The 25,716-nt window shown below is 46.1% G+C and overlaps 1 protein-coding gene and 1 long non-coding RNA gene across 2 annotated transcripts in view; both read right to left on the bottom strand.

Moving 5' to 3' along the window:
- Positions 1-11,863, bottom strand: part of LOC119399571 (uncharacterized) — a gene marked incomplete at its 3' end in the record, with an annotated part of 31,799 nt that extends 19,936 nt beyond the window's left edge. The window contains 2 exon segments of the mRNA XM_037666377.1: positions 9,312-9,403; positions 11,667-11,863. Of these exon segments, the coding sequence (XP_037522305.1) occupies positions 9,312-9,375 (64 nt within the window).
- A 5,317-nt stretch (positions 11,864-17,180) lies between these two features.
- LOC119400759 (uncharacterized) lies at positions 17,181-19,609 on the bottom strand. Its single transcript, XR_005185208.2, has 2 exons — positions 19,562-19,609; positions 17,181-17,371 (listed from the first exon to the last, which is right to left on the bottom strand). It is a non-coding gene; the product is annotated as an uncharacterized LOC119400759 (long non-coding RNA).
- Between the last annotated feature and the right edge of the window lie 6,107 nt (positions 19,610-25,716).

The following is a 25,716-nucleotide window of genomic DNA, read 5'->3' on the forward strand; positions in this document are numbered from 1 at the left end:
TTTTTGTCTTCCATAGTTCAGTTGCGTTTTTTAGTACTGGCTATATGCAATGATTGCACACAGTGTGCTTGAGGGACAGCATTAATATCACTCTCATGATTTTGGAGCTCCTGCCAAATGTGATTCAGCCCGTTCTTGTTATTTGGTGACCTTGTTTTTAAATGAGTAGGGCCCCTGTTGGTAACTCACCTTGACAAGCAGACTCTTGCACATACTCTAAAAGCTGCTTGCGAAATTTGAACTCCTGTTCTTTCGCTAAAATACTGAGCATTATGAGAGTCTCGAGCACGTACATTTTTAATACTACTTGATGTCATTCTAAGTTTGGGTCCTCAAATATTTTTGTCTTCTAATTCGCCTCCATCCCTTCTGTAGATCAGAGGTCTCTGCGTGCCGTTGTTTTCAAGGCATCATGCGTAAATGTTTGTTCATCTTGCTACCCAATGCAGTAATTTGAACAGCTCTTCAAAACACCCAGTGAGCAACAATCAACATAATTTACCTCCTTGTATGACTCATCTGTCAATATAATTTTTTCAATTTTCCGTGGAAAAGTAGCGTATTTGTAAAGTCTCCGTTGATGTCGCTAATGTATTCACACATGTGTCAAGAACTGCTTGCTGACGTAATACTTCCGTGACTGCTGAGTCATGAACCTTTACGAAGTCTAAAAGATTATACAAAGTGGTCTGTTGTATGCAAACTTTTCTAGCTACCTGATTGATCACCAGATAAAACCTACTATACAATAATTCTTTCTGGAGGCAGCTGGTTGTCTATGTACGCTCAGGTGTTGTATCCAGTTGAAATTACCTTCTTAGGTACTTTATACAAGAATAAATGTAAGCTAGTGGGTCACCAGTTCTTAAAGATTCTGACGTTTCTGTTGCTCGATAAGAAGAAAATGCTGGCGTGTTTTTAGGCAACCCGGACAGTTTAGGGACCGAACGCCTGGTGTGTAAAGTGCCAACACCTCTCTAAGATCTCCTCGCTAATTGATCACTGCGACTATTGCAGCGTCTACCCGGCAGTTTTACTGTGGCCATGTATTGCATGAACTTTCTAACATCATCTGTTGTTACACATGAAAATCTTATGTGCTCAGCTTCAATTTCGTATTCGAATGGGTGCCGTAGCTCTTCACTACACAGCTGAAAATAGGTGTATTGTGTCTGCGTCCCTTTTACGGAGTGTAATATGGTATTTGAGCTTCCTTTCCGCTGTATTGATGCTCCTGCCTTCTTTGTTTAATGGCGCTATCTCATTCACGCTATAGTTCGGTATTCCACAGAGTTTCTTCTTGTTAATCATCTTTGATTGCGCAACGAATTCGAGTTCATTATTTCAAGTTATGACTTTCGAGTGCTGTCATGTCGTTAATAGCCTACTGTGCTATGAGAGACCTTGCGCGTTGCCTGCTTTGGTATTGTATCCCGCACTTTAATTCTTGCTTCGGACATCAGTCAGTTAACGTGCCCTTCATTCCATCTATGTCATTAGTTTCTTCTTGTGCTAAACACCGTATTTGTTCTCAAAAGCAGACAGAAATTCATCTATTTTTATACCGATTCTAACTAGATCACAGGTTTCAAACTCATATGAGCTAGCGGCCCGCGGTCCCGACATTCGAAGTTCAGCTCACCAAGGATCGGGACAGTAACGAAACTCAGAGGGGGGAGGGGTTGAAATAAGGCCTTTCCCATAACTGATATATCGGTCATATCCGCACTGCATTTTAGGAAGTTTTTGAGAAACACATCAATACCAATCTGCAGAATGTCTAAACATATCAAAAAGAGCTTTTCTTCTACGGTGATGTCTCAACACATAGAGGCAGCATGGGGTTCCTCAGAAAAAAATGCTTGACACTAGACCCGGCCGTCTGTGCAGCTCCCCCGAACAAAGCGCGATTAATGCCAATAGGCAAGAAAATAATACTACTACCATATAGCAGTAAAAAGAGTTTGCTCCTCGTGAGGCAGCGGCCCGCCGGCCACGAGTTTGAGATCGTGATGCAGAACTATCGGTAAATTGACTAGCGATACCATCAATATTTTTTTACACTATCAGTAGTGTAAATAGACTATCGATAGTACTACTATCCACAAACTATCGATAGTGCAGTCGGTTGTACCATCGTTAATATTACTAGCGATATTACTGCCACGCGTGTTTATTGCTTTTGTGAAGAAGATGCGCCTCCATCCATCAGCATCTTCAGTGCTCGGCTCGTGTTTCGGATCGCTGCTCTGCCTCTGGACGCTTCTTCGCGCTGCCTTGCGCTGACAACCATTACGGCCTTGAACAACTAATAAATCTCTTCACATTTGGTGGAAGGTTCTGTTCACGCCCGTCGCTACACCCTGAAGCTTCGAAGGCGGACGCTTCCGCCGATTATGACTGGCAACGCATGACCGACGGACAGGCGCCTTCGCTCCTGTCCGTAACCTGCACCGGACTTCCTCGGCTACGGGACCCAAATGTCTTCAGCGGTGCAGATGAGACCAACGTGGAAGACTGGCTTGACGACTACGTACTTGTGAGCACGCATAATAAGTGTGGTGACCCCGACAAGCTAGGCCACTTCATAATTTATCTGACTGGCGTCACCGAATTTTGGTACAACAACCAAAAACACAACAACCCCACATCAACCGTCTTGAAGACGTCCTCCTCTGAAGTGTTCGGTCGAACGGCTGTCCGCAAGCAACGCGCAAGCGAAGCGCTTGCGCGTACGCTCACAGCAGACTGGAGAAAGCTTCACAAGCTATACTGAGGACGTCGTTGACCTTGGTAGACGTGTCAACGTTACCATTACCGAAGCCGATAAGATGAAGCAAGTCTTGAAGGGCATAGGGCTAGGGATCCGGGCACAGTTTCAGAAGTCGTCAGCTTGTGTCAGAGCTACGACGAGTTTAAGAAGCAACGCGCCCTGACTCAGCAGCCTCTGCGGGGTGGCGAGACGCTGTGCAGTCTGGACACCATGCCTGACCATTCGACGTTGCTTAAGCAGGCCCAAGACTTTGTCCGCGAGGAAGTTGCCCGCCAACTTTATTTATTGCAATTTACTCACGAGCCCACCACCCGTCTGCCCGCCCCATTCCGCAGTGTTATTTCGGAGAAGGTTGGCCCCGCTGTTCTCTTTTCGCACCACGAGCCGCCTCCATCCAGCCATGTTCAATGCGCACCTGCAGCGTAGCCTGTGGCCTCTCCTGTCACATATGTGCAAGTCGTGCAGCCTATGGCCGTGGCCCTCACGTATGAGGAGTTTGTGCGTAGGCTTCCGCAACCACGTTACACCACGCACTCACAGCCCACGTAACCGCCTGCCTGTACTGCATCTTAGGCAGCACCGACTATCGCCAATCTATGCAGGACGCCTGGTAATCGACCTATTTGCTACGCCTGCTACACTCCCGGACACGTTGCCCGCTATTGCCGCCGTCGCCCCAAACTTTCGGCGACTGTGCTCCGTCGTCGCAATCCGGCAGCCAGCCCTTCCCCCAATACGTTCCTGGCCCATCACCGCGCGATGCCCCAACTCACCGCCCTGACTTCCAGCCGCAGCACTCACTATCTCCTCGGCTGCGATCGCCCTCGCCCGTGCGTCTCCGGCCCGTACCCTCCGACTGCGAAAACTAACCGCCGCAGTTCAAGAGGCAAGAACTGTGCCATCTTCGAACTGTCGAAGCCCTCACTCCTCCCCTGCTAACGTGGTCGCCATAACTCTTGAAGTTGTTCGTACTTTTCCACTTGTGGACACCGACGCAGCCGTTTCTCTCATAGCCGCTAATCTCTGCCGTTTATTACGCAAGGTAAAGACGCCACCTTCGGGACTGTCGCTCCACACCGCAAGCGCGCAGCAAGTGACACTTCTCGCAGCCTGCCCTGCAAGAGTGTTCATTGAAGGCAATCTGTACATCGTTGAGTTTATTGTCCTTTCAGTCTATTCGCATGACGTGATCCTCGAATACCGTCGTCGACTGAGCACGCGCCGAAGTTGAGTTTTCCCTATTGTGTGACCCCCCATAACTTCATGCTCTTCATCAGCCGCCTAAGTTGCTCATTCGTGAGGATACTGACATTCCGCCTGGCACCTTCTCTCTTGTTCCCGTTTCCTGCAATGCCCACACCGACGCTACGGTCTTTCGCAAGCCGTCCGATGTCTTCCCGAGTCGTCGAGCTCCACCGCTACCTTTTGCAACGATTGATATTGCTGCCGGCAGAAATATATTCGTCTTCAATCCACTCTCCGTAACTGTCACGCTGCTTGCTGGGGAAGGTCTTGGCCGCGTGGACGATCTCGACTCTTCTTCTTGGGTTGACGTCCAGGATCACTGATGCGACCAACCAAATGCCCTATCGGCAGCCGGGGAGTCGTCCAAGGACATGTTTTCCCGCACCATCGCCGACACCCTCATCCCTGCCGGACACACCGACCTACTTGATCTTCTGCGCGAGTTACGGAATTCTTTCGATGTGTCGCCACCTCAGCTGGGCCGCACTTGCGAAGTGCGGCCCAGCTGAGGTGCTCCAACCGAAGTGGACAAAGACGCCAACGGGGTCGGGCTTCGCGCTGTCCTCGCTCAACGAAAGCCCCGGGCTACACAAGCCGCTACGTCAAAGACCATACTACGTGTTCGCTGAAGTGCGCCGCGGCATTAACGACCATGTCGAAGATATGCTTCATAGAGACGTTATTGGGCCATCGCACAAACTCTAGGAGTCTCCTGTCATACTGGTGCGTACGAAAGACGGATCTATCCGGTTTTGTGTGGACTACCGTTATTTGAATAAGATAACCCGCAAGGACGTCTATCCTTTGCCGCGCATTGATGACGCCATTGACACCCTTCAGAGAGCAGAATTCTCGTCGCGGTACTTGCGGTCTTGCTATTGGCATGTTCCAATGGCTAAAGCCGATCGCCAGAAGGCTACATTTATTACACCCTACGCACCATACGAGTTTAACCTCACGCCGTTTGTGCTTTGTAAGGCGTCTGCTACGCTTGAACGACTTATGGATTATACGGAAAGTGGTCTACAGTGGTCTATGTGCCTCTGTTACCTCGACGATTTCGGAGTTTTCTCGCATGATTTCCCTACGTACCTCCTTCGCCTCAGGCGCGTTTTAATTTATCTGACAAACGCTGGCCTTCAGCTTAACCTCAAGAAATGCCGCTTTGCTGCCTGGGAGCTCGTCATCTTAGGACACATCTCGTCGAAACACGGCGCATTACCTGACCCTGCAAAAAGTTCATGGAGTCGCGAATTTCCCAAGCCCACGACCATCAAGGAACTTCGAAGTTTTGTAGGCCTATGCTCGTATTTCCGGCACCTTGTTTGCAATTTCGCATCCATCATCTAATCGTTAACACAGCTTCTTCGCAGTGGCGTGAACATCTCCTCCTGGTCCTCTGCATGTGACTTCGCCTTAGCCACACTGCGGCGACTGCTCACCTCCCCACCTCTTCTTCGCCACTTCATTTCGACGGCTCCAACCGAAGTGGACAAAGACGCCAACGGGGTCGGGCTTCGCGCTGTCCTCGCTGAACCAAAGCCCCGCTTTTCAGAATAAACTCGTAGCCTACGCTAGTCGCACGCTAACGAAAGCCGAAACTAATTAAAACGTGACTGAAAAAGGGTGTTTGGCTCTAGTGTGGGTGGTTGGAAAGTAACCAATCACCACGCACTTTGCTGGCTCGCTACGTTGAAAGACTCTTCTGGAAGCCTAGCGCGATGGGCATTGCGCATCCAGGAGTAGGACATTCCCGCCATATACTGCTGCGGACGCAAGCACTCTAACGCTAACGCCCTCTCCCACTCACCTTTAACTCCAAATCCCGCGTGCAGAACTATTTGCATCCACCCATTGTCATCTCTCGATCTCTACTTCATTGCCACTGAACAATGTCGTGACCCGCATATCGCATTTCTTCTTGTTTATGTATCTGGCACCAATCCACCCTTCCTGTATCTCAATACCTCCGACGTCAAGTTTCACATTTCACCAACCGCGATCAACTGCTTCGTCACCGCAACAAGGCTGCCGATGGCCGCCGGTGACACTGGTCATTCCACTCAGCTTGCGATCGCAAGTATGCGCCGAACTTCCACACGATCCGCAATGTAGCTACGCCGGGGTGTCCAAGACTTACGAACGCATTCGCCATCGCTATTACTAGCGCGGCCTGTACAATTTCGTGCGGAAATTCGTGCAGTGATGTCCTGAGTGCCAACGACGCAACTCAACACCTTTACGCGCGACTGCCGCGTTGCAGCCGCTTCCATGCCCTGCCAACCATTTGATCACGTCGGCGTTGACTTCTACGGTCCCCTTCCAATGACCCCAGACGGAAATCGGTAGATAATAGTGACTGTCGACCACTTGACACGCTACGCCAAAACTGCCCCTTCGCCGAGCGCTACCGCTAGGGATGTCGCCTCTTTCAGTTTACGTCACTTTATCCTTCGACATGGCGCCCCTCGAGAGTTCCTTAGTGAAAGAGGTCGCACTTTCCTCTCCGAGGTCGTCGAAGCTCTGCTCTCGGAATCCCACGTCATTCATCAGACAACCACAGCATGCCACCCGCAGACCAACGGGCTCACTGAACGGTGTAACAGCACACTGGATGATATGCTCTCGATGCACGTCGCACCTCACAATAGCAACTGGGACAGTGTTATTCCCTATTTAACATTCGCATACAACACCGTGATACATACAAGTACCGGATTTTCGCCTTTCTTTCTCCTTTACGGAGAAACTCTTTCACGGAGAAGCTTTGATGTGTTCGGGTTTCACCCCCAAAGACTGTTAGCAACATTTGACGCAGACCACGCCGCAATGTTTGAGAAGCTTGACGATTATTTGAGATCAATCTGTTAAGACTACGCGGATGACGCGACCAGTCAAGTTTATTCGAGAGCTTACTCGAGCACCAGCCATAACACTGGAAGGTTCGGTGACTGCTGTATAAAAGACGACGCGTTTCACCGACGATCGACGCGACGGCTAATGACTGTTCTTGCCGCTATCAGTGCGCATCGAGTATCGCTTGTATATTGGGTATTGGTACCCTGGTGCAAATACGCCTAAATAAAGACCACCGTGTTTCCCAGTCTTGCTGCAGCAATCTTCACCGTCCCACCCACGTGACAGTACTGTTGATAGTGGTTTGAATAATCATTGTGTTGCTGGCCGGCCATATTGCCAAAATATTTGCAATAACATACTATCATCTGCGCTTATTTTATGAGCAATTGTTGGCGAGATAAACAAATTATTTCCGCAGAGAAAACGGCGGATTATGTCCATCAATATATCCATATCCAAATACAACCAGTTACACCTTAAAATTAGCAAACTTAGTTCTTGATATGTTTTTATTTTAAAATCATAAAATGAAATACAAATTTGAAGCCGCGCAGTTCCACCATGTGTAACGGCTTCCTTTCCGATAGAGCAGAACAGTTTGTCTTTATGAGTATGTGTTAGCAAAGCACTGTGGTGAAGAACACAAGTATGTCAACTATTTTGCCCTTCAGCCTGCTCCTTCGGCTCCATTATATAAAACGCGCGGGGAACCAAGTTTATTTTGCAATGACTACGCACTGTTGGTAATATACTATCAATAGTACCATCGAATTTACTATCGATAGCGCTATCGATAGTATTCATTACCAACGATAGTTCAATAGTGACTCAGCTATCGATAGTATCGACAGTACAATCGATAGTTCTGCATCAATAGTTTGAGACCCATGATCTAGATAGACGTTATTTTGCATGGTTCAAATTGTTTCTATTGCTATCATGTTCATAGCAATCTTTGCTCCCATTAACATGATAATTACGTTTCATCTAGCCCATTACTTCTATGTCCTGTAATATGCCTAGGTCACAACATAATAATAATAATGTGTTGCGGTCTCTGTTTCTCCTTTAGGGATTTTCCGCGTCCTCTTTCTGTTCATATGCCTTTAGAAGAATGCGCACAAGAACATGCGGATTTGATTTCATTCTGGATCTTCCACTAAGACATATCCTTTATTGCTTCCTCACTTGGCATAATAGTTACCAATATCTTCTCGTTTGTATTTTCTTCCTTCTTACGCATTGAAATATCCAATGGCGATACATTGGAACTCGCATTTATCAAACTGGCTAAAAAACAGCAATTAGTTGGATATGCGTGCAATTCGATATAAAACTTTCCAAGAATTTACACTATGTTCATTGCGAATTGCGGTGCGCAAGTTTGCTTCGTGGCACAGCTTGACGACAATGCTAGGAATGCGGCTTAGTGCAATATGCGGGGATTTTCATAGTTCTTATTTTTTTGCGGTTTCTATATGGGTATTCGGGTTATGCTGGCACGGGTTCTAGCCGAGAAAACAGTGTTATCGATGTAAACGTCAACTCAGCATCTTAACACAGGAATGTACGTGCTCGTCGGGTGCCTGAAGACTCTGTCTGCCTGGGCCCTAATCTTGATGGTATTTTCAATACCATAATCGGTGTGGTTTTTGAGATGCTGTAGGTAGCTGACGCCAGACTCCTTTTCTCTGCGTTCGGCAGTGCTAATTTTTGCCAGCTTTGCGCAGAACAGTCGGGTTCTCTCACTTTACGGCGGTCATTCATTTAGCAAAGGGAGCTGAAAAGCGAAAGGCCACTGCAAGGAATCACGGGAGAAAGCACGCGATGACAAGCGACACTTTCTACTTGTTCTCCGCGGTGCCCTCCTAATCACGCCACTCACTCTCCCTAATCCACGCGGCAAAGAAAACTTCCGTGAGAAAAAGCCACCTACTTGTGATGGTAAGCCATCTTCTTGCAGCGTATCGCACTGCCCGATGTTCGATATATCAAGTGTTCCGGCTGTTTTTGTTCGATGTAGCCGTGAAGTTTCCTTTCCAATAAAATTCGAGCATTGAAGCGTTGAAAATAGTTTATATGATGGATAATTCGATTTAACCGTGTTGGGCACAGTAGGGATTGCCTGTATCAACGACTTCATACAATTCATGGGGGTAGCAGTCCGGGCTTGTTTGTGTGACATGATAGAGAGTAAATGCGCAGAAGGCGAAGGCAGAGAAGAAGCCTGACACATACGAGAAGTGTGCTCGTGTGTCAAGCCACTTCTCTGTCGTGGTCTTCTGCGTATTTACCCTGTGTCATAGAATTCGTTTTCATGACTGAACATTGGAGCATCACCTACCGCAAGATGGTCAAATTATATATTTCCTTGATATTCGAAACCGTTTCTATCTTTATGTCTTAGTATAGTAAAAATTATTCGAAAACTCACGTTCTCCAAGGCAGAAAAGGGTGAAAAGACACGTGAGCCAAAGACAAAATTTTGCATTTTCCATTCTTCAACTCCAATGGCAGATGACCGCCCTAATGTAAAACATGGACAGGGTATCAATAGCACAAAGACCTCCCATACCAACTGGAGGCATGAAAACAGCACTGCAACTGCGCGATATCAATAATTTGAACAGAACCGCTGCTGTTCTCAGCGCCAGATCGCGAAAGAACAACTGCCTAAGTAATTGACCCGTTAAAGATATAGTTAATGCGCTGTCGACAATGTTCATAAGTGTGAAACATTCATGATGCCACATGAAAAAAGATGTTCATCCGTGTGTCTCTCGGAAGATCATACCTGTGTGCCTTTTTGTATATAAGGCTCAATAGGGGAACGCGAGCAGCTGGTAAGTGACCTCCTCGGCAGAGCCGTTGAATTGTTTCGTAATAATGTGTATCAAATCTCTGCTTATCTTTTGCCCCTAGAAACAAGATCATGCGCATGAAAGGGCCTACACAGTAAGCTGAGCTTCGCGCACGCCTACTACAATAACACTTTATTACTCTCATCTACCCTGGCACCTACCACACTCCTGTGAAACAGCCTTTTCGGAAAGTGCAGTCGTACAAGCTAACCGAACAACGTTGCCGTATTCAGGACATGCACATTTTATTAGTCAGCTTTCTCATAACGTTTTTGAAATTTGTTCTGTCATTCCTTGAGATAAATTTGCGTTGCGAAACGCTTTATTTTGACCGCTTCTATATGTGAAATCAATTGTCTTTCTCATGGGTTTTTTTCTGCAATCTTTCATTCTCTGCAAAGTTAATTTGGAAATGGTGCGGAAGTTCTAATTTGCAGTTGAAAAGATTTTGACTTTCTACTCTATCAGTTATTGTGGATTTGCATGATATTTTTTCTCACATTCTTTTTAAATAATAAGAATTGTTGGGGCTATATATCCAAAGACCACGACAAGATTTTGACAGATACCGTAGAGGAGGGTTCCGGAAATTTCTACTATATCGGTTTCTTTGACGTGCCCTTGACTCTATGTACACGGGCCTCTAGCATTTCGCCGTCACCGAAATGCAGCCGCCGCGGCCGTAATTCCATGCCGCGATCTTCTGGTCAGCAGTCGAGCACAATAACCACTTGACCGCTGTTGCGGGTAGGGGATGGGAATTAAGTGAGGCGCCTAAATTTTAGTCTCTGTATTACACAGCAAAAAAAAATGCTGTGGACAAATTAATACGTCACAAAAAGCGCAGCTAAATTGCCTCCAAACCGGAAACGAAGGACTCCTAAGCGGCCTCAGTTTGTTTCTTCGTACCCGGTCGCTATGTTTATCTAGATATTTATATCGCTAAAATAAAGTAACAAATTTTCGTCATACGTTTCGAATTCAATGTCTCTTGCTTTCACGTAGTCCGCCGTAACAGCATAGGCGTGCGCAGGGTTCGCCATCAGGGGGGGGGGACAAGTCTAACCGCACCCCCTCCCCCCATGCTCCATCATGGATGATGCTAAAATGAAAATAATGTGATCGCGTGCTTCTCGCAACGACCTGCCATATGACCCACCTATCTGAGCGTAAATTAGACAGTAAAATATTCTTCGAATTGAATATATGAAGGTTCTTCGGGCGCTATTAGTGTCAAAAAGCATGCTTAGCCATAACCCTGCGCATCGACAAAAATGGTGTGAGAGGTCCGAATGACGAAAGGAATGGGGCAGCACTGGCGCACCCCTTCAGATAATTATGGGAGGGGGGCATCACCTCCCCCCCCCCTCGTGCGCGTGCCTATGTACAACGGTGTTCAGCTGCGAAGCTCTGGGACATGTTTTCGATTTCCGTCCACGGTAGCGCCATTTCTATGAGGCGGAATGCCAGAACACCAGTTTACTTGCCTAGTTGCAGGTTAATGAGGGCCCAAGGGTCAAAATTTATGTGATGTCTCCCAAGATGCTACGCCCCATAATAATATCGCCCTTTTTACACGACAAGCGCTAGCACGTAGCAGTAATGCAGTGCGACTGCGGGAGTAATTTATGAACCAGGTCAACACACCTGCTTATTGAAAGTCTTTTATGCACTGTGTTTAGGTATGTAATTATGTTCTTAAGCCTTTGCGGCTCATATTTTATACACAAGATCTGTCCAAGGTAATATCGGGCAATGCACCTTTCGCTTTTTTATTGCCCGCAATATTATATTTCACGTTACTCCGGATGGAACGTAAGCGGAAGAACAACCTGTCGAAAGCATTTTACCAGCAGTAGCCAATATGATTTCTGTTTTCCACAGAAAAAAGTATCCCGAAGTATAGCGGGTAAGCGCAGGGATCTCACCTCTGTCGCTTCCGAAAGCACTGAGTGATCCTGCTGTATTGAACAACGCCCGCTGTTGCAGTAGTCCTTGGCTAACTACTGGCAACGTGCCTTGGACTCGTGCGCTGAAGCCTCCCTGGAAAAACTAGAACATATACCTCGCAGATATCTTTGTCCGCCTAAAGCATTCCTACTTTTTATTCGCAAGAACCCATTGTTCGCGAAGTTATAGCGCTGCACAAGTGCGGTGCGCCATAGCCGAATGCGTGATATGTCTTCTCTGCAAAAAGCATTGAGTGTATGTGTTCCGTGTTCAGTATAACCAAGCTGCTCTCGAATACCCTCAGTAAATGTGTTAACACAATCGCATAGATGACCTCTGTTCAGGAATATCGCCTAGTAAACAAAGGCTGTGACGTCATTTGAGGAGAAATTAGGAATGAGACTGTGACCCTATAACTTTACTGCCCAAGATGGATAAATAAAACACCTGTTGTAGACTGCAGTAGCCTGCATTGAAACCGAGACACAATTTGCAACTTAACACAGCGCACACACACGGACACAGAAGAATAAGGAACCGACGACACGAGCGCTGATGCAATTTGGCTGATGCGGATCAGCGCACGTTTATTTATGGATAACAACTGCACATGTATATTACTCATTCTAATTTCACGAAATAAGGGGAATGTAAAGGCTCGTTTTTTTCTTTGTCAGACACAACGTTTATGACAGCTAAAAATATAATCAAGCCAAGGAAACTCTAAGGGATGTTAGTTGTAGCAAGTGTGATAGAAATGTGAACACATTTATTAGTATGCACAGACTCCTCGCCGCCGGCAGGGAACGAACCTACAACTTTCGAATAACGAGTACCATGCTCAACCTTTCTTTTTTTATTGAAATAGAAAATAGAAGAAGGAGTTGTTGTGACCATTGCTTGGTGACGGCTACCCAATTAAGCTACGGTGGCGGTCGTCCTCCCGCAGAGTTTATTGGGTATATTTGTGCACTTTAACCTGATAGTGTTACTTAGTACTGTTCGTAATTTCTCGTTGACGTCATTCTTAATCCTAGTTTTTACCTTTGTTTAATGTAAAATGTACAGCTAGTATTCCACTTGAAACAGTCGAGGCAACCATGGCTTCTAGCAAGTGCGGTGGTGCGCTGCTAAATTTAGAGCGCAACATTCGACTACCAGCCACGCCAGCCACATTTCGATGGAAGGGGCATCCAAGAACACGCATGTGCTCATATTTTGGAGCGTAAATAACTCTATATTGCCAGAATGAATCGTCAGTCATTTACAATGATGTGCGTTATAATGATATCATGACTTGGACACGTTTAAGTCAAGAATCTGTGTTACATTTTACAGCCTATGTCGTGTGGCCATTGTTTACAATATAAATTTCTAAATATCAAGACACGCATACCTCAATCCGTGCGTCTTGTGAAGCGAGGTGTTTGAAGTTTTGTGTCCGACTCCAGTTTCTACAGCATGATAAATCGTTGAACATGGAATCTCGCTCGAGCCAGGAAGTTATTTGAAATGAAGCGTTCCGTTCATCCTTGTTTTGCAGGTGCACATTTTTCGCGAATGCGTAAAACAGAGTAATAAATGCACTTATTTGTACGTTACACGCTCTGCACAGTATTTTCACGATAATAAATGCTTATGGCGCTGTAAGCCAACAGCTCTCTGGTGACATCGCTGAAGGGGGAATGCACCGCATACACAATACATAAAAGCCCAAGCGTGCATCAATTAACTACAACAAAGTGATACTTGGTCGTGGCAACCGCACTTTGGATGGAAGCGAAAATGCTAGAGGCCCGTGTACTTAGATTCAGGTGCACCTTAAAGAAACCTAGCTGGTCGAAATTTCCGGAGCCCTCCCCTACGGTGTATCTCACAATCATATGGTGGTTTTTAGACATTAAACCCCAACAAATTATTATATTACAAGCAGACATACAAAGGCACAATTTTTAAGGAGACAATTCACAGGGAGAAATAAAAAAACGAACAGGCAAATTTAGTCAGCAGAGGCAAGGGCTCTGTCGCTTGCTTGTGTTGTCTTTCTTTTACCATTCGTTTTTTTCTGCGCTGAAAATTATTTTCTTGTGCAATCAAGCATAGGCGTGCGCAGGGGGGGGGCAAGGGGGCGAGAAGGGGGGGGGCGCAAAGTCAGCCATATACATTCTAGGGGGGGCGAGAAGAGGGGCGCAAAGGCAGCCGCATACATTGACATAATAGGGAGGGGGCGCTGCGACGAACCTTCGCCCCCCTGAAGGAGAACCCTGCGCACGCTTATGCAATCAAGCACCAAGTCGCCCAGATTTTCAAGTTAAACTTCCTAAGATATATGTTCTATAGAAATGTATGTCGAATGTTTACTTCTAGCATTCGAAGTATAGCGAAACCTTTAGTGCTAGGTGGACGTAGTAGAACGAAAAAAAAACGTATTGGATAAGAGCGTTCTAGTTATGTGACATTATTCAGTTCCACGTAGATCTGCAATTTGCAAAGCCATCCTTTTGTATACGTGGAAGGTTTCTGTCTATTGCGGAGAACACGACATTATTATGTTGCTGTAAAGCAAAGTGGCTCTATGTTGGCAGTGTTCGACCTATTGAGCTCATAAAGCGCTTAATAGGACTTAGACACGCCCGCCGGTTACACCTATTTGATTCAAATTCCTCATGAATGGTTACTGTGCATATTTTCTGCAGCGTCCTCCCAGAATAATATAGAATTATTTATGTTAAACTACACGAAACAGGTTGTGGCTCGAACCTTATTTGAGCAAGTTCGTCATTGAAAGGCACAGCGCATAAAAAAATGTATACCGCATATTATATGCAGACAGGATGAGCATGGGTCCTTGCTATTTTAAAACACGAAAGATCAGCGTGCCCTTACAGAAGTAGTCGAATGTTTACTGTACATCGATGAAACAGAGCTTGCTCAATGTGTATTAGTGTTTGGCCGCATAGCCCCGTTTAACGTGTATGCGCCCAAGTTGGCGCTTGGTGGCACATCTCTATCCCGACGACTAACGTCCATGATGAACAATTAGACGAACCTTTGTTGTAACGTTAGTAGTTAACGGTGAGAACGTAATAAGAGAAAGCGGTGTGACAGCGAAAAGAGCGTCTACTGTCGCGCCAAAACAGCGTCGCGGCATGTTAGCGATTAAACAGAACTCCACGCCCGGACTAGAGAGAAACGCAGAGAGAACACCACGCCCGCACTAGAGAGCCCGGCCGCGGTTTTTTTCGAGGAGAGCGTAAGCGGGGAACGTGGTGTTACAGAGGCAGGCGCACGTTGCAGAGCGATTTTTAATATGGATAGATGCTATGCGCGGGACCGACTCTGGGGCTAAGGCTGCCACTTCGCAGTGTGTTAAGGCATTGCCGAAATTGCCATTCTGCTATTGGAAACACGCCGAACGGAACGGATGCATAGCAAAGACGCGTTGAAGGAGCTATTCACGAAGGTCATGGTCATGATGCAATACTTCACTTTACCGCCGCCAGACGGCGACACCACCCCATTATGGTGTATAACTCTTGAGCACAAATAAACGACGCAGAACGAAGAATTTTCTTTGCTCTCACAGTGCGGGCTGGGCCTTTACGTCCGAGCCCGCACAAACGTGTGCGTAAGCATAGTGCGATACGAACTAGCCCACCTAATTATCCTGACACCACCCCGCCGACCAAAAGCATTGTGAGAAGAAAGTGTGATATAAAAGGCGCGTTTCTAAAGCCTCCGGTGTATGTGACGGCGGCGCAGTGGATTGTATGCCCGGCATCTTAGGTCGCAAACCGAGAAGTCATTGATGGAACTTTTTAACACGAAATTGTTTTTGCCGGGGTCCACCAAGATTTCAGTGACGTACTTCCGTTACGGGAATGACGTCGAAAAATGCACGCTATCAGATGGCAAAGAAAAAAAGAAGTTCGATCAACGGGAGTCGAACCAACTACCTCTCGGTCGACGACAACAGATGCCGGGCACGCTATCCACAGCGCCACGGTCACACTCTCTGGAGACTTTACAAACGCGCTTTTTATATCCCAAACTTTCCTCTCGCAGCGCTCTTGGTCGGCGGGGTGGTGCCACCGCCTGGTAACGGTAAAGTGAATTAATGCACTATTAGGTCCTGCAACCCGTCTTTGCTACGCGTGTGTCCCATTCGGCGCGTTTCCAATAGAACTGCAATTTTGTCAACGCCTTAACACACCACAAGGTGGCGACTTCCGCCCAAGTTCCGACCTCGCTCATAGCGTCCATTCATATTAAAGTAGCTCTGCGACACGCACCGCCGTCGCGTGGCTGTAACACCGCGTTCCCCGTATACGCTCGCCCCGAAAAAAATCGCGGCCGGGCTAGAGGGCAGACACCACGCGCGTTTCGTTTCCCTCTAGTCCCACCGTGGTGTTCAATAACTCTTTAACATGCGGCGGAATGCCGTATGCCCAAGTGCTGCGTCCAGTCATCGACACTCTTCTGGCTGTCAAACCGTTTTCTCTGGTTACACTCTCACCATGAACTATTGCAGCTACCACAAACGTTTGTGCAATCATTGATTATGGATGTTAGTCATCGGGATAGACATGTGCCACCAAGCAACAACGTGCGTCCATCCATGTTAAACGGTGCTATAGCTGCTAAACACCAATATAGAGTGTGCAAGCTTTCCTATATCAATTCACTGTACACATTCAACTACTTCTGTAAAGGCACGTTTACTTTCGTGTTATACTGATTGCTGTATTGGAGGGATCAACCATGTTTTTTTTCTACGTCGTGTCGGGGGCCGCATAATAATGCACTGCGGGCCATAGGTTGTCAACCCCTGGCCTAGAGGAACAGACTGTTGGGCGAGTTGGTAATTCATGAAGAGGAAAATGAACTCGTGGCCAAAATAAGAACGAGCATGCACACGGGATTGCGTCTACTTGCAGCTCCTCTGCGTTCATACAAGCAATTACTTCCCTATGTGCCTCGTAACAATGTTCGCGTTTAAGTATTCTTTGTATCCCACCCCTTATGTCATACCCCCTAGATGGGTGCTTAAAGAATTGAAGTGAAAGTGAATAACCGTGCCCAATCGAGAAATAAATTAACTCAAGCGATAAGGTTGGAATATTCGATGATGCGTGTACAGGAGTGGTCGGGCCATGAAGCAGACCTTCGACGACTGTGCTTGCCGCTAGCGAGGTATTTGATACTTATAGACGCACCCATAAAAAGCTGAGACGAGCCACTTCGCTTCCACATTTGCTACCACCAAACCACGCGACTACACTGAAGGATAGCGCATAAACAGGCGAGCACAAAAGATGGAGTAACAAACGCACAGAAGCGCTTGTGTCCGTTTGTTACTTCAACGTTTTGTGTTCCTCCGTTTCTAGGCTATGCTAGAAGCCAATTTACGCTGAACCGATCAGTCAGAATTACTACCCTTATCACCCTATCAGGGCAGTCGCCCTGCTTGTTTATAATAATACACGTGACAGTTGCAGGTACACATGGTTTATTAGTTCAGATCATTGGCTGCGGGCCAAGATTCTTCTTACGACAGCGTCTTTTGTGAATACAAACTGATACTTTCCGTATTTGTGACAGTGCTTTTTGAAGGCGTCTCTGCACTGAAGTCTAAGTTCTTCTTGCGGCTTTGGCTTTCGCCACATTAAACAAGCACGATTTCCTGAAAAGAAGTATTAAGGCAGAACTTTGTGTGAATACTCGTTTCAACAGAGCTCTTTTGCACATTGGTGGGGGTCATCTTCACGTAAACAGAGAATATAGCTTAACGCATCGTTGAAAAGCTCAGGCATGAAAATAGCAAAAATCATCATAAGAAAACGCATTTTCCGTTCATTCATAGTGGCAGGCGGACGCGATAAAATGACCACTCGCTTTCGGTCAAAGCTGCTTGGGAAAGGAATGTGTAGAGAAGCAGAAGAAAATGTTTGATGCAGTTTATTCCTTTGTAACCCGACTATTTATTCACTACACACACGATCTTTATATCGGCTTGTGTGGGGATAGGTTCTCCAGCCTCTTATTTCTTGTAAGAGGACTAAGCATATCAATCGCCAGCCATTTCTTTCTGTTTATGACTTCTGTGAATGATACTTAACCATATACATAGAATATATCATTTCCGACTACTTCCATGACTGGTATTTCTAGTGTGTGTGAATAAAAAAATATATTATTTACAGTAGTAGGGTACGCACTTGTGCTGGTTGGTGCATGATTAACAGTAGAAAACAGCGCTAAAAGACGGGACGAAGAAAAGTAGTTTGTGTCCTTTCTTCGCCCCGTCTTTAGCGCTGTTTTCTACTGTTAGTGTTATTGACATTTCTTATCTTTGCTCAGGAGATGTGCAATTTATCTAATCACTACGCTCTAATGAGGAATACATTTATCATTGCCGTAAATAACTAATGCAAAGCTGCCGAGCTATCCATAAATCTTGAATTTTGTTACCCAACGAAAACACGAATGACCAAACGAAGAAGTGAAATGACCCAGTTCAATCTTTTACCTGAGAAAACCTACATTTCAACGCAAATATAAAGCACACAGCAGCCATGTTTTACATGCGCATGACTGTAACGCATGACCCAATTTCTTATTATCAATACCGCCCACTAGCTCTGAATACTTTATCTCATTATCAGTAAGAAACAGAGATGTATCTCTGACAGACACTCCCTCAATCCTAACAACTATCGAACCACACTACTAGCATGCACGATTGTGTTTATAATAAATGGCAACCCTTGTGACTAGCAGACACGAGCGCCTATTTGATCTTTATCAGTTATCTAAGAATACAGCTGATCGTTTTCACGGTAATATCATTATAATATAAGACAGCATCCACTTTTTAAAACTTTTTACGCAGGCTTCCAGCTGCCTCGTCCTACGACGCACCTTGTTTAAGTGCTTCAGCGTTGAATCATTTTTACAGACTGTATACAGACGAATAGCCGGCACCGTTCGTCCTGCACCGTCCACAAGTACATTCCACATAGTCCTGCTGGTTTTTGTCACTTTTTTCTATTTTCTAAAGGCTCATATTAGAACTCTTCGGCTTGCTGTAATACCTTCGCGAATGAGTATTAAATCCCTCAAGATTATTTTCATGTTATGTATAATTCATCTGACAAAAACATATAAATTGTAAGTGGTTATTTCATAACTACTAAGTATATTCACTATAGCCCCTTGGCATCTATCCTTAAGTCTGCCTTCGAAGGAGCATATACGAGCTTCGTTACCTTCATTATCCACTTTCTGTGCCTCCTACACAATGGGAACTCTTAGCACGGTAAACATTTAGTCAATTACTTGATGTGTCCCAAGTTTAGTGCTTTTCTCGGCAAAATGAAATATGTGGCTGCATTGGGAGCAATACTCTGCGTTGGATGTTCCAGAACAATAAACTGGACTTCTCTTTTGTAGCTTTTCTTGCCATATCATGAGCTTTCTCACCTCGAAGGCTTAAACCATACAAATCGCTGTCCTAGAGGACTTCTCTTCGTGCACAGACACAGCGTAGAACTATAGTTCCAAGGTGATGAACCCTTGTCAATCTACGCTCACGAAGTCAGCACATAATAATGTTTATGTCCAGAACTGTACGTGTTTACAGATACTTTATTCGCGTTTAACAGCTGCACGTAGAATAGACTGCCTACTGGTGTCTATCATGATATCAAGATATTTTTACAGAGGTATATGGGTCTTATGTGATGCGTTATCGGCTGCTCCCATATTCGACACTACTAAGCAGTATTCAAAATGAAATTTTAAATAAATTATTTTACTGCTACCTTCAAGGAGCGTTGTATTTGTATGGAATGTCAGAGAAACGTGGAATCACCTTTGGGAGTGCTGGGAAGCTTGCTTACAGCATTGGACTTTTCACCTGCGTGGTAAATAAGGTATATGGTGGATTAATCTCTGTTCCGCTAAGCCATACACCTACGTTATTATGACGGCCAGTAAACAAACATTGGCACAATGCGTGAACTAGCCTTCGAACGCTTTGTGATGCAAATTATGCCCAGAAAATGGAACACATTGACACTGCTGCCGGGCGTTGGTGCGTTCTTCTAGTGTGGAACTGCAGCGATATGTCACAGCTGCGTTGTTGTTCCTGCCGTCTTGAACCAGAAGATGGACGCCCGCTATCGGTTTCTTCGGAATGATAATTCGCGTTTCACCTAGGTGCATGCTCAGGCCTTTCGGAAGGTGCGTATAAAAAGAGGGAGAAAAACGTGAAAGTGCTATAAGTGCAAGACCGGTGGCCAAAAATCAGGGGCCGATACGGACGGGCTGTCAACTGAGAGCATTGCAGCCCAGCAAGTCCACTCATTAGAACTCCAAATCGACGCAGTCGCCCTACCTTGCAAGCTTAAAGCTTTGCAAACAGCTGTGCAACATCTGTCAAACAAATTTTGATGAATTCAGTGAACGTTTGCACGCCCACGAATCAGCTAACAAAGATTGACGAAAATAGTCGATAAGCTAGAGCAAAGCAAGGTTGATAAAGATCTAGCTGTGATGGCGCAGGACCTGGACAATCTAGAGTACCGTAGACGACGTTTGAATCTAGATATTCATGGCATCCAGGAAACTGAAAATGAGGATCTCATGGCAAAATTGAATGAAATTGCGAAACAAATGTCACCTCCACCTCTATCCTAAAATGAGATCGAAACCATACATCGGCTATCCGCAAAACCAGGAAAACTCACGGTATAATTGTTGCTTCATGAATCAGGGAATGAGAGACAAGTTGCCCTCAAAGTGGCGTCTGCTCAAAAGTGAAAGCAGTAGCGCATACATATGTGAGAACATGACTCGACAGGCGCACGAATCGCTCGCTATGACCAAGGAATGCGCGATGAAGTCGGGTTTTGCGTTTGTATCGCATGCCAATTGAAAGATGCTGGTGAGGCGAGCAAATGGTGATAGAGCACGGGTCATTCGAGGAACCGAGGACATCTCACGTTTATCATGAAGAACGGTGGTATTATGCACGTACTCACTAGTGACCCCGTGCTAAGATATCCTGCTCCACATCCGAATTCCTACGCCATATTCCAACTTTTAGATACGGCTCTAGACTCTCTCTTTTTTCACTTAAATGCTAGAAGCTTAACAAACAATTTTGACGAAAGAAGCATGTTATTATCTGAAATAAATTATCCGTTTGATATAATTTGCTTTACTGATACCTGGTTCTCGTCAGATGATGACTGATTATGATTGATGGCTTTGAGTGCATTTCGGCATGTCGAATGGGAAAGCGTGGTGGCGGTGTCTGTCGATATGTCCATACAAACCTGCCATACAGAATGATGCCTGAGTTTACGATCGTAGATGATAGCTATGTTATATAATGATTGAGTGTTCTGATATGTTATTTTCTGTTATTTATCGCCCTCCTTCTGATTCAACAGATAGCTTTTTGAATTTCACAGATTAACTACTGGAAAGATGTTTAGATTCTCGCTTGCAAACTGTTTTAGTGGAAGATTCCAACATCAATGTGTCATTAGATAACCCCTTCCTTTTACGCCTAAATAAAAAAAAGGAACCATATGGCTGTATGACTGTAATTAACACACCAACCAGAATAACCACTACATCTGGAAAAACGTTAGACCTATGCATCACAAGCTTCGATCCTGTTGATGTTAAAGGAGGCACAATTACGCTGACATTAGCGATAATGTTCCAATATACTGCTTCTTACCAGCCCAGGCAGCACGCCACCATTGGACCGATCTCGGCCCAACGTCGGCAAATGACGGCAGCAATATTGGCCCCACGTCGGCAAATCACGCTCGCGCTACTTTCACCCGCATCGGCCCGACGTCGGCTAGCCGCCTTTGGGCCGATGCGGCTTGCCGGCTTCGGGCCGACGTGGGCTAGCCAGCGTCGGTCCGAGACGGGCCTGCCGTTATTCAGCCGATGATGGCAAGCCCTCATTGGGCCTATGTATGCTAGCCGATGCTGGCGCGGTGTCGGCCCCGCCGACGTCGGGTAGCCGCCGGCGTGACCGTTTACACCCGTTATTATGTTTAGCAGTGGTGGCTTACCGTGCGTTAAGTACGGTAGTTACTGTATCGTCGTGGTCGGCACGTAGCTAGTTTATATGGAGACACCGGCGGTAGTAATCTGATCAGGCTTGCTCATACATGTGTTATAAAGTAAAATGGCTGCGCGCCGACCACTGCAGTTCTGTATTACTGTGGTTACTGTACTGTAAGTCAGCAGCGCTAAAATAGACTATTCGCGGCCCAACGACATTCATGACTGCCATTGGTGCCATATTCGAAAAAATGCTTCCTAATTAGAACGACTGCTCCACTGATGTCTTAGTGTGCGATTAAGACCCACAATTCTGTCGAACCGTGCATGGCCGAGAACGAAAGTCAATATTGTCTCTAACACAACTAAATTAATGAAAGGCCTGCTGCACCAACTACGCATGCGCCTGAGAAATTAAGGAGCAACACATTTGCAAGGTGATAAACACACATTTATTCACAGATATGAACACACACCAGCAGTTCCGGAATAATTATGCCATAAAGGAATATCTAAACATCTATAGATACCGTAGCCAACATCTAAAACAACCCCACAGCCACCGTATTCCTAAAAAAAAGCTGGACAACCCTAATCGAGAATGGGGTCAGGCGCAAAATCATAGGCGTGAGCAGTGTTCCCCTTCAGAGGGGGGGGGGGGGGGGAGTGGGAGTTCGTCGCGGCGCCCCCCCCCTCTCTCTCTATTAAGTCAATGTGTTTGGCAGACCTTGCGCCCACCTCTTAGGTGACTACGGGGGCCGGCCGCCTCCCTGACCCACTGTGCGCACGCCTATGCGAAGAGTTACAATCTCTTCAACGTTATGCGCGACACATTCACTATAAATATTGAAAGAACTAGAACGGGCAAAAATAGGAATAAGGATTAACGAAGAATATCTTAGCTACTTGCGTTTTGCGGACGATATCGCGCTTTTCAGTAACGACGGTGCCGAATCACGAAAAAAATTCTGGAGATGTAACGAAGGCAGCATTAAAGTAGGATTAAAGACGGACCCTGAAGAAAAGAAAGATAATGTTAGGCGGCTTGCCGAAAAAGCGAGATTAAGAGTGGCAACTAGACTAGAAGATTGTGTATACGCGTGAGCTAATTACGACCAGAGGATCACCCCCCCACCCCCCACGTTTATTAAGTTCACCAAGGAACGGTAGGCATTCGCAACACATGACTGGCAATTAAATTAGCGCTATCCTTTAAGTAGAAATTGCAATTTTTTCAGTGATAACCTAAGGGCCAAAAAGATGGATAAACTGCTGCACGCGACGCGAAAAACATTGCGAGCGGCGCCACAAGATCCTATGAACTCTACATCTAAACAAGATAGACACGCACGCATTCCCGATCTAAAGGTAAGATTGTAACAGAAAGAATCGTGCATAAAACCACTCACGTGTGCCCGTTGGATCGCTAAAAACACGAGCGAATAAAAAATGCAAGCGCACCATATCAGAATACACAAAACACGATGGTCAATAGAGAATACGCGATAAGAAGAGAACAAAAATCTGATGACACGTAACAGCAGTGAACACGCGGCCTTATATGAGGTGAGCGAGTGCAACATGGAAGCAGGGGGCCACTGGTTTCTCGCTGCGGTGATCTCTGCCGAAAACAATGCCGGAATCCTGCCGTGTATCCGTCTCGTGCACGATTTTGACTTTCCACCACACATGTCCACACACCGCACTTCTTGAAGAATTCTGCTGGTCGGAGTGAAAAAAACCTGCTCCCGCAGCTACGATTGTCCCTCCGTCTGGACGGCTACCCTACCCTGCCTGGTCAAGCGAGTTTCGCGACAATGACGCTGAACGAGAGGAAGGGAGGGAGGGGAGGGGGGTAGAGGTTGAAGAAGACGAAAAAAAATGTGAATTCTCCCTTCTTGAAAGCACGGCTCAGCCTACCACAATGGTGTGCGATCCCCCCAGCATGTCTATGGGCATGCCGTTTGAGAAAGGCGTTCGTCGAATTTTCAATGCATCACTTGTTGCCACATGTCGCTACATGAAAACTTTGCGTACACCACGTTGGAGCCGCATTTTTCATCGTATTTCACGTGCCATAATAATAATTTTATGCGACTGTTTCTGAAAGCACGTGGGAAGCAATCGTTGAGCGAGATTTTTACTTGAAAAAGATATGTATGTCACAAAATGGACGGCAACGAAGTGCAAATGCGAACTGACAAACACATGGCAAACACGTGTTTGTCAGTTCGTTAAAGATGGTCAGCGGGCTAGTTGATTTGTAAACATTCAAACGACAAAACGTGTCTTCACTTCGCCCGGTCTTTTTTTCACCATACCTATTTTTCTCAAGTAATGAACCAACTAGCTCAGCAACACGCCTTGCTGAGCTTTTACTATTTTCATAAAGCAAAATTATGTGACATCACTGAAGCAAATGCGCTTGTTACGCTTCACCCAAACACGCGCGTGAGTAAATATGTGTAAACACAGAGATCGGAAGCTGTCCGTGTAGTATATGAGCGCTGGCCCACACATTCAGCGGCTGAAAGGATATAGCGCTATAAATATGATGACAGGCTCAATTTATGCACAGAATTAGTATTCACCTAAAACTTCTTCCGCTAAAAGCATTCGTGCGGGAATGTTTGGGTGAATTCGATGCTGGATCCATTAGTGAAGTCGGCCGACCAGTGGAAAAAACATTTACGAAACAGAAGTACTTCGAATTTGGCCCATGAAGTTAATGGTATGTGTCATAACGTTTCAACATTTTTGATAGCGTTGAACAACTGGTCAACGAAGTGGCCATCTAATTTCAGTCAGTTATTCTTCTAAAGACCACCTTTTTTTGGTAGAAAAGTGACTGTGCTAGTGATAGTTGTTAGTCATTGTCATAGCAGAAACTATAAGAGAATGCAAGCTATTCAGTCGGCGATACTTCGCGCCCCGAGTCGTACGTGCGGCAATTAGCACGGTAAATAAGTACACGGTGCTGGGCTAGTCGGTCATGTCTAAGTACAAGCCACAAAGTATGGCTGTTTCTTGCGCGAGAAATAACGAGGGAAGGCGCTCCCCCTGGACCCCTTCCCTCGTTATTTCCTCGCGCAAGAAACAGCCATACTTTGTGGCTTGTACTTAGATTAGCACGGTACAATATTTGAACTTTGTTATTTGTGCTAGTACAGCAATCCATGTAGCGGTATTCTACAGCTTAAGCTACAAATATTCAAGCGCCTAATGCTCTATGCATTACGATTGTATCCTAGGCGGGCGAGCTGCCGGGCTTCTTCGGCGGGCTAAAGGTAGAGCGCTTGCAACGTCGAGTTTATTCTCGTCACTGACGGCCGGCAACACGGCGTCCAGCGTCTTTGAGGGGCTTCCGTGAACTAGTTTGAACGGCGTCATATGTGCGCCGTTTCTTACACTGCCGTGTTAACTTCAGGTTATGTGCGGAAGATATTATGGCGTCCATGTCGTGTGTTCGAAGTACAGTACATTGCCAGCATGTCGGCGAGGGTTTCATTTAGCCGCTCGGTGAGGCCATTCGCCTGCGGGTGATGTCCGTCGGTGACTTGTGTGGCTCTATTTCAAGATGGTTTGCGTTAGCTCTGCCGTAAAAGCCGTACCTCTGTCGGTGACTGAGGACTTTTGGAGCGCCCGCCCCCGACGCTAGGAAGGACGTTCTCAACAGGGCGCATGTATAAACTGTCTGACGGGGAGAAAAAAGAAAGTTCCAACATCGGTCGATTAGCCATCGGCTCCGGCCGATGTCAGCTGAAGCACGGCGAATGACGGCATTGCTCGGCCCATGTTGCCGGTGAAAACCTAGCTCGGCTCGGACCAGATTGTCGGCGCGAAAGTGCGGCCAAAAACGGCGGCTAACAGCGGCCCAATGTTGCCCTCCCCGGTGATTGAAAGTCCCAGCGGCTAAGCCGAATATCGGCGGGAAGA

This window comes from Rhipicephalus sanguineus, chromosome 7 (assembly GCF_013339695.2).
Source record: "Rhipicephalus sanguineus isolate Rsan-2018 chromosome 7, BIME_Rsan_1.4, whole genome shotgun sequence".
Classification (NCBI taxonomy): domain Eukaryota; kingdom Metazoa; phylum Arthropoda; class Arachnida; order Ixodida; family Ixodidae; genus Rhipicephalus; species Rhipicephalus sanguineus.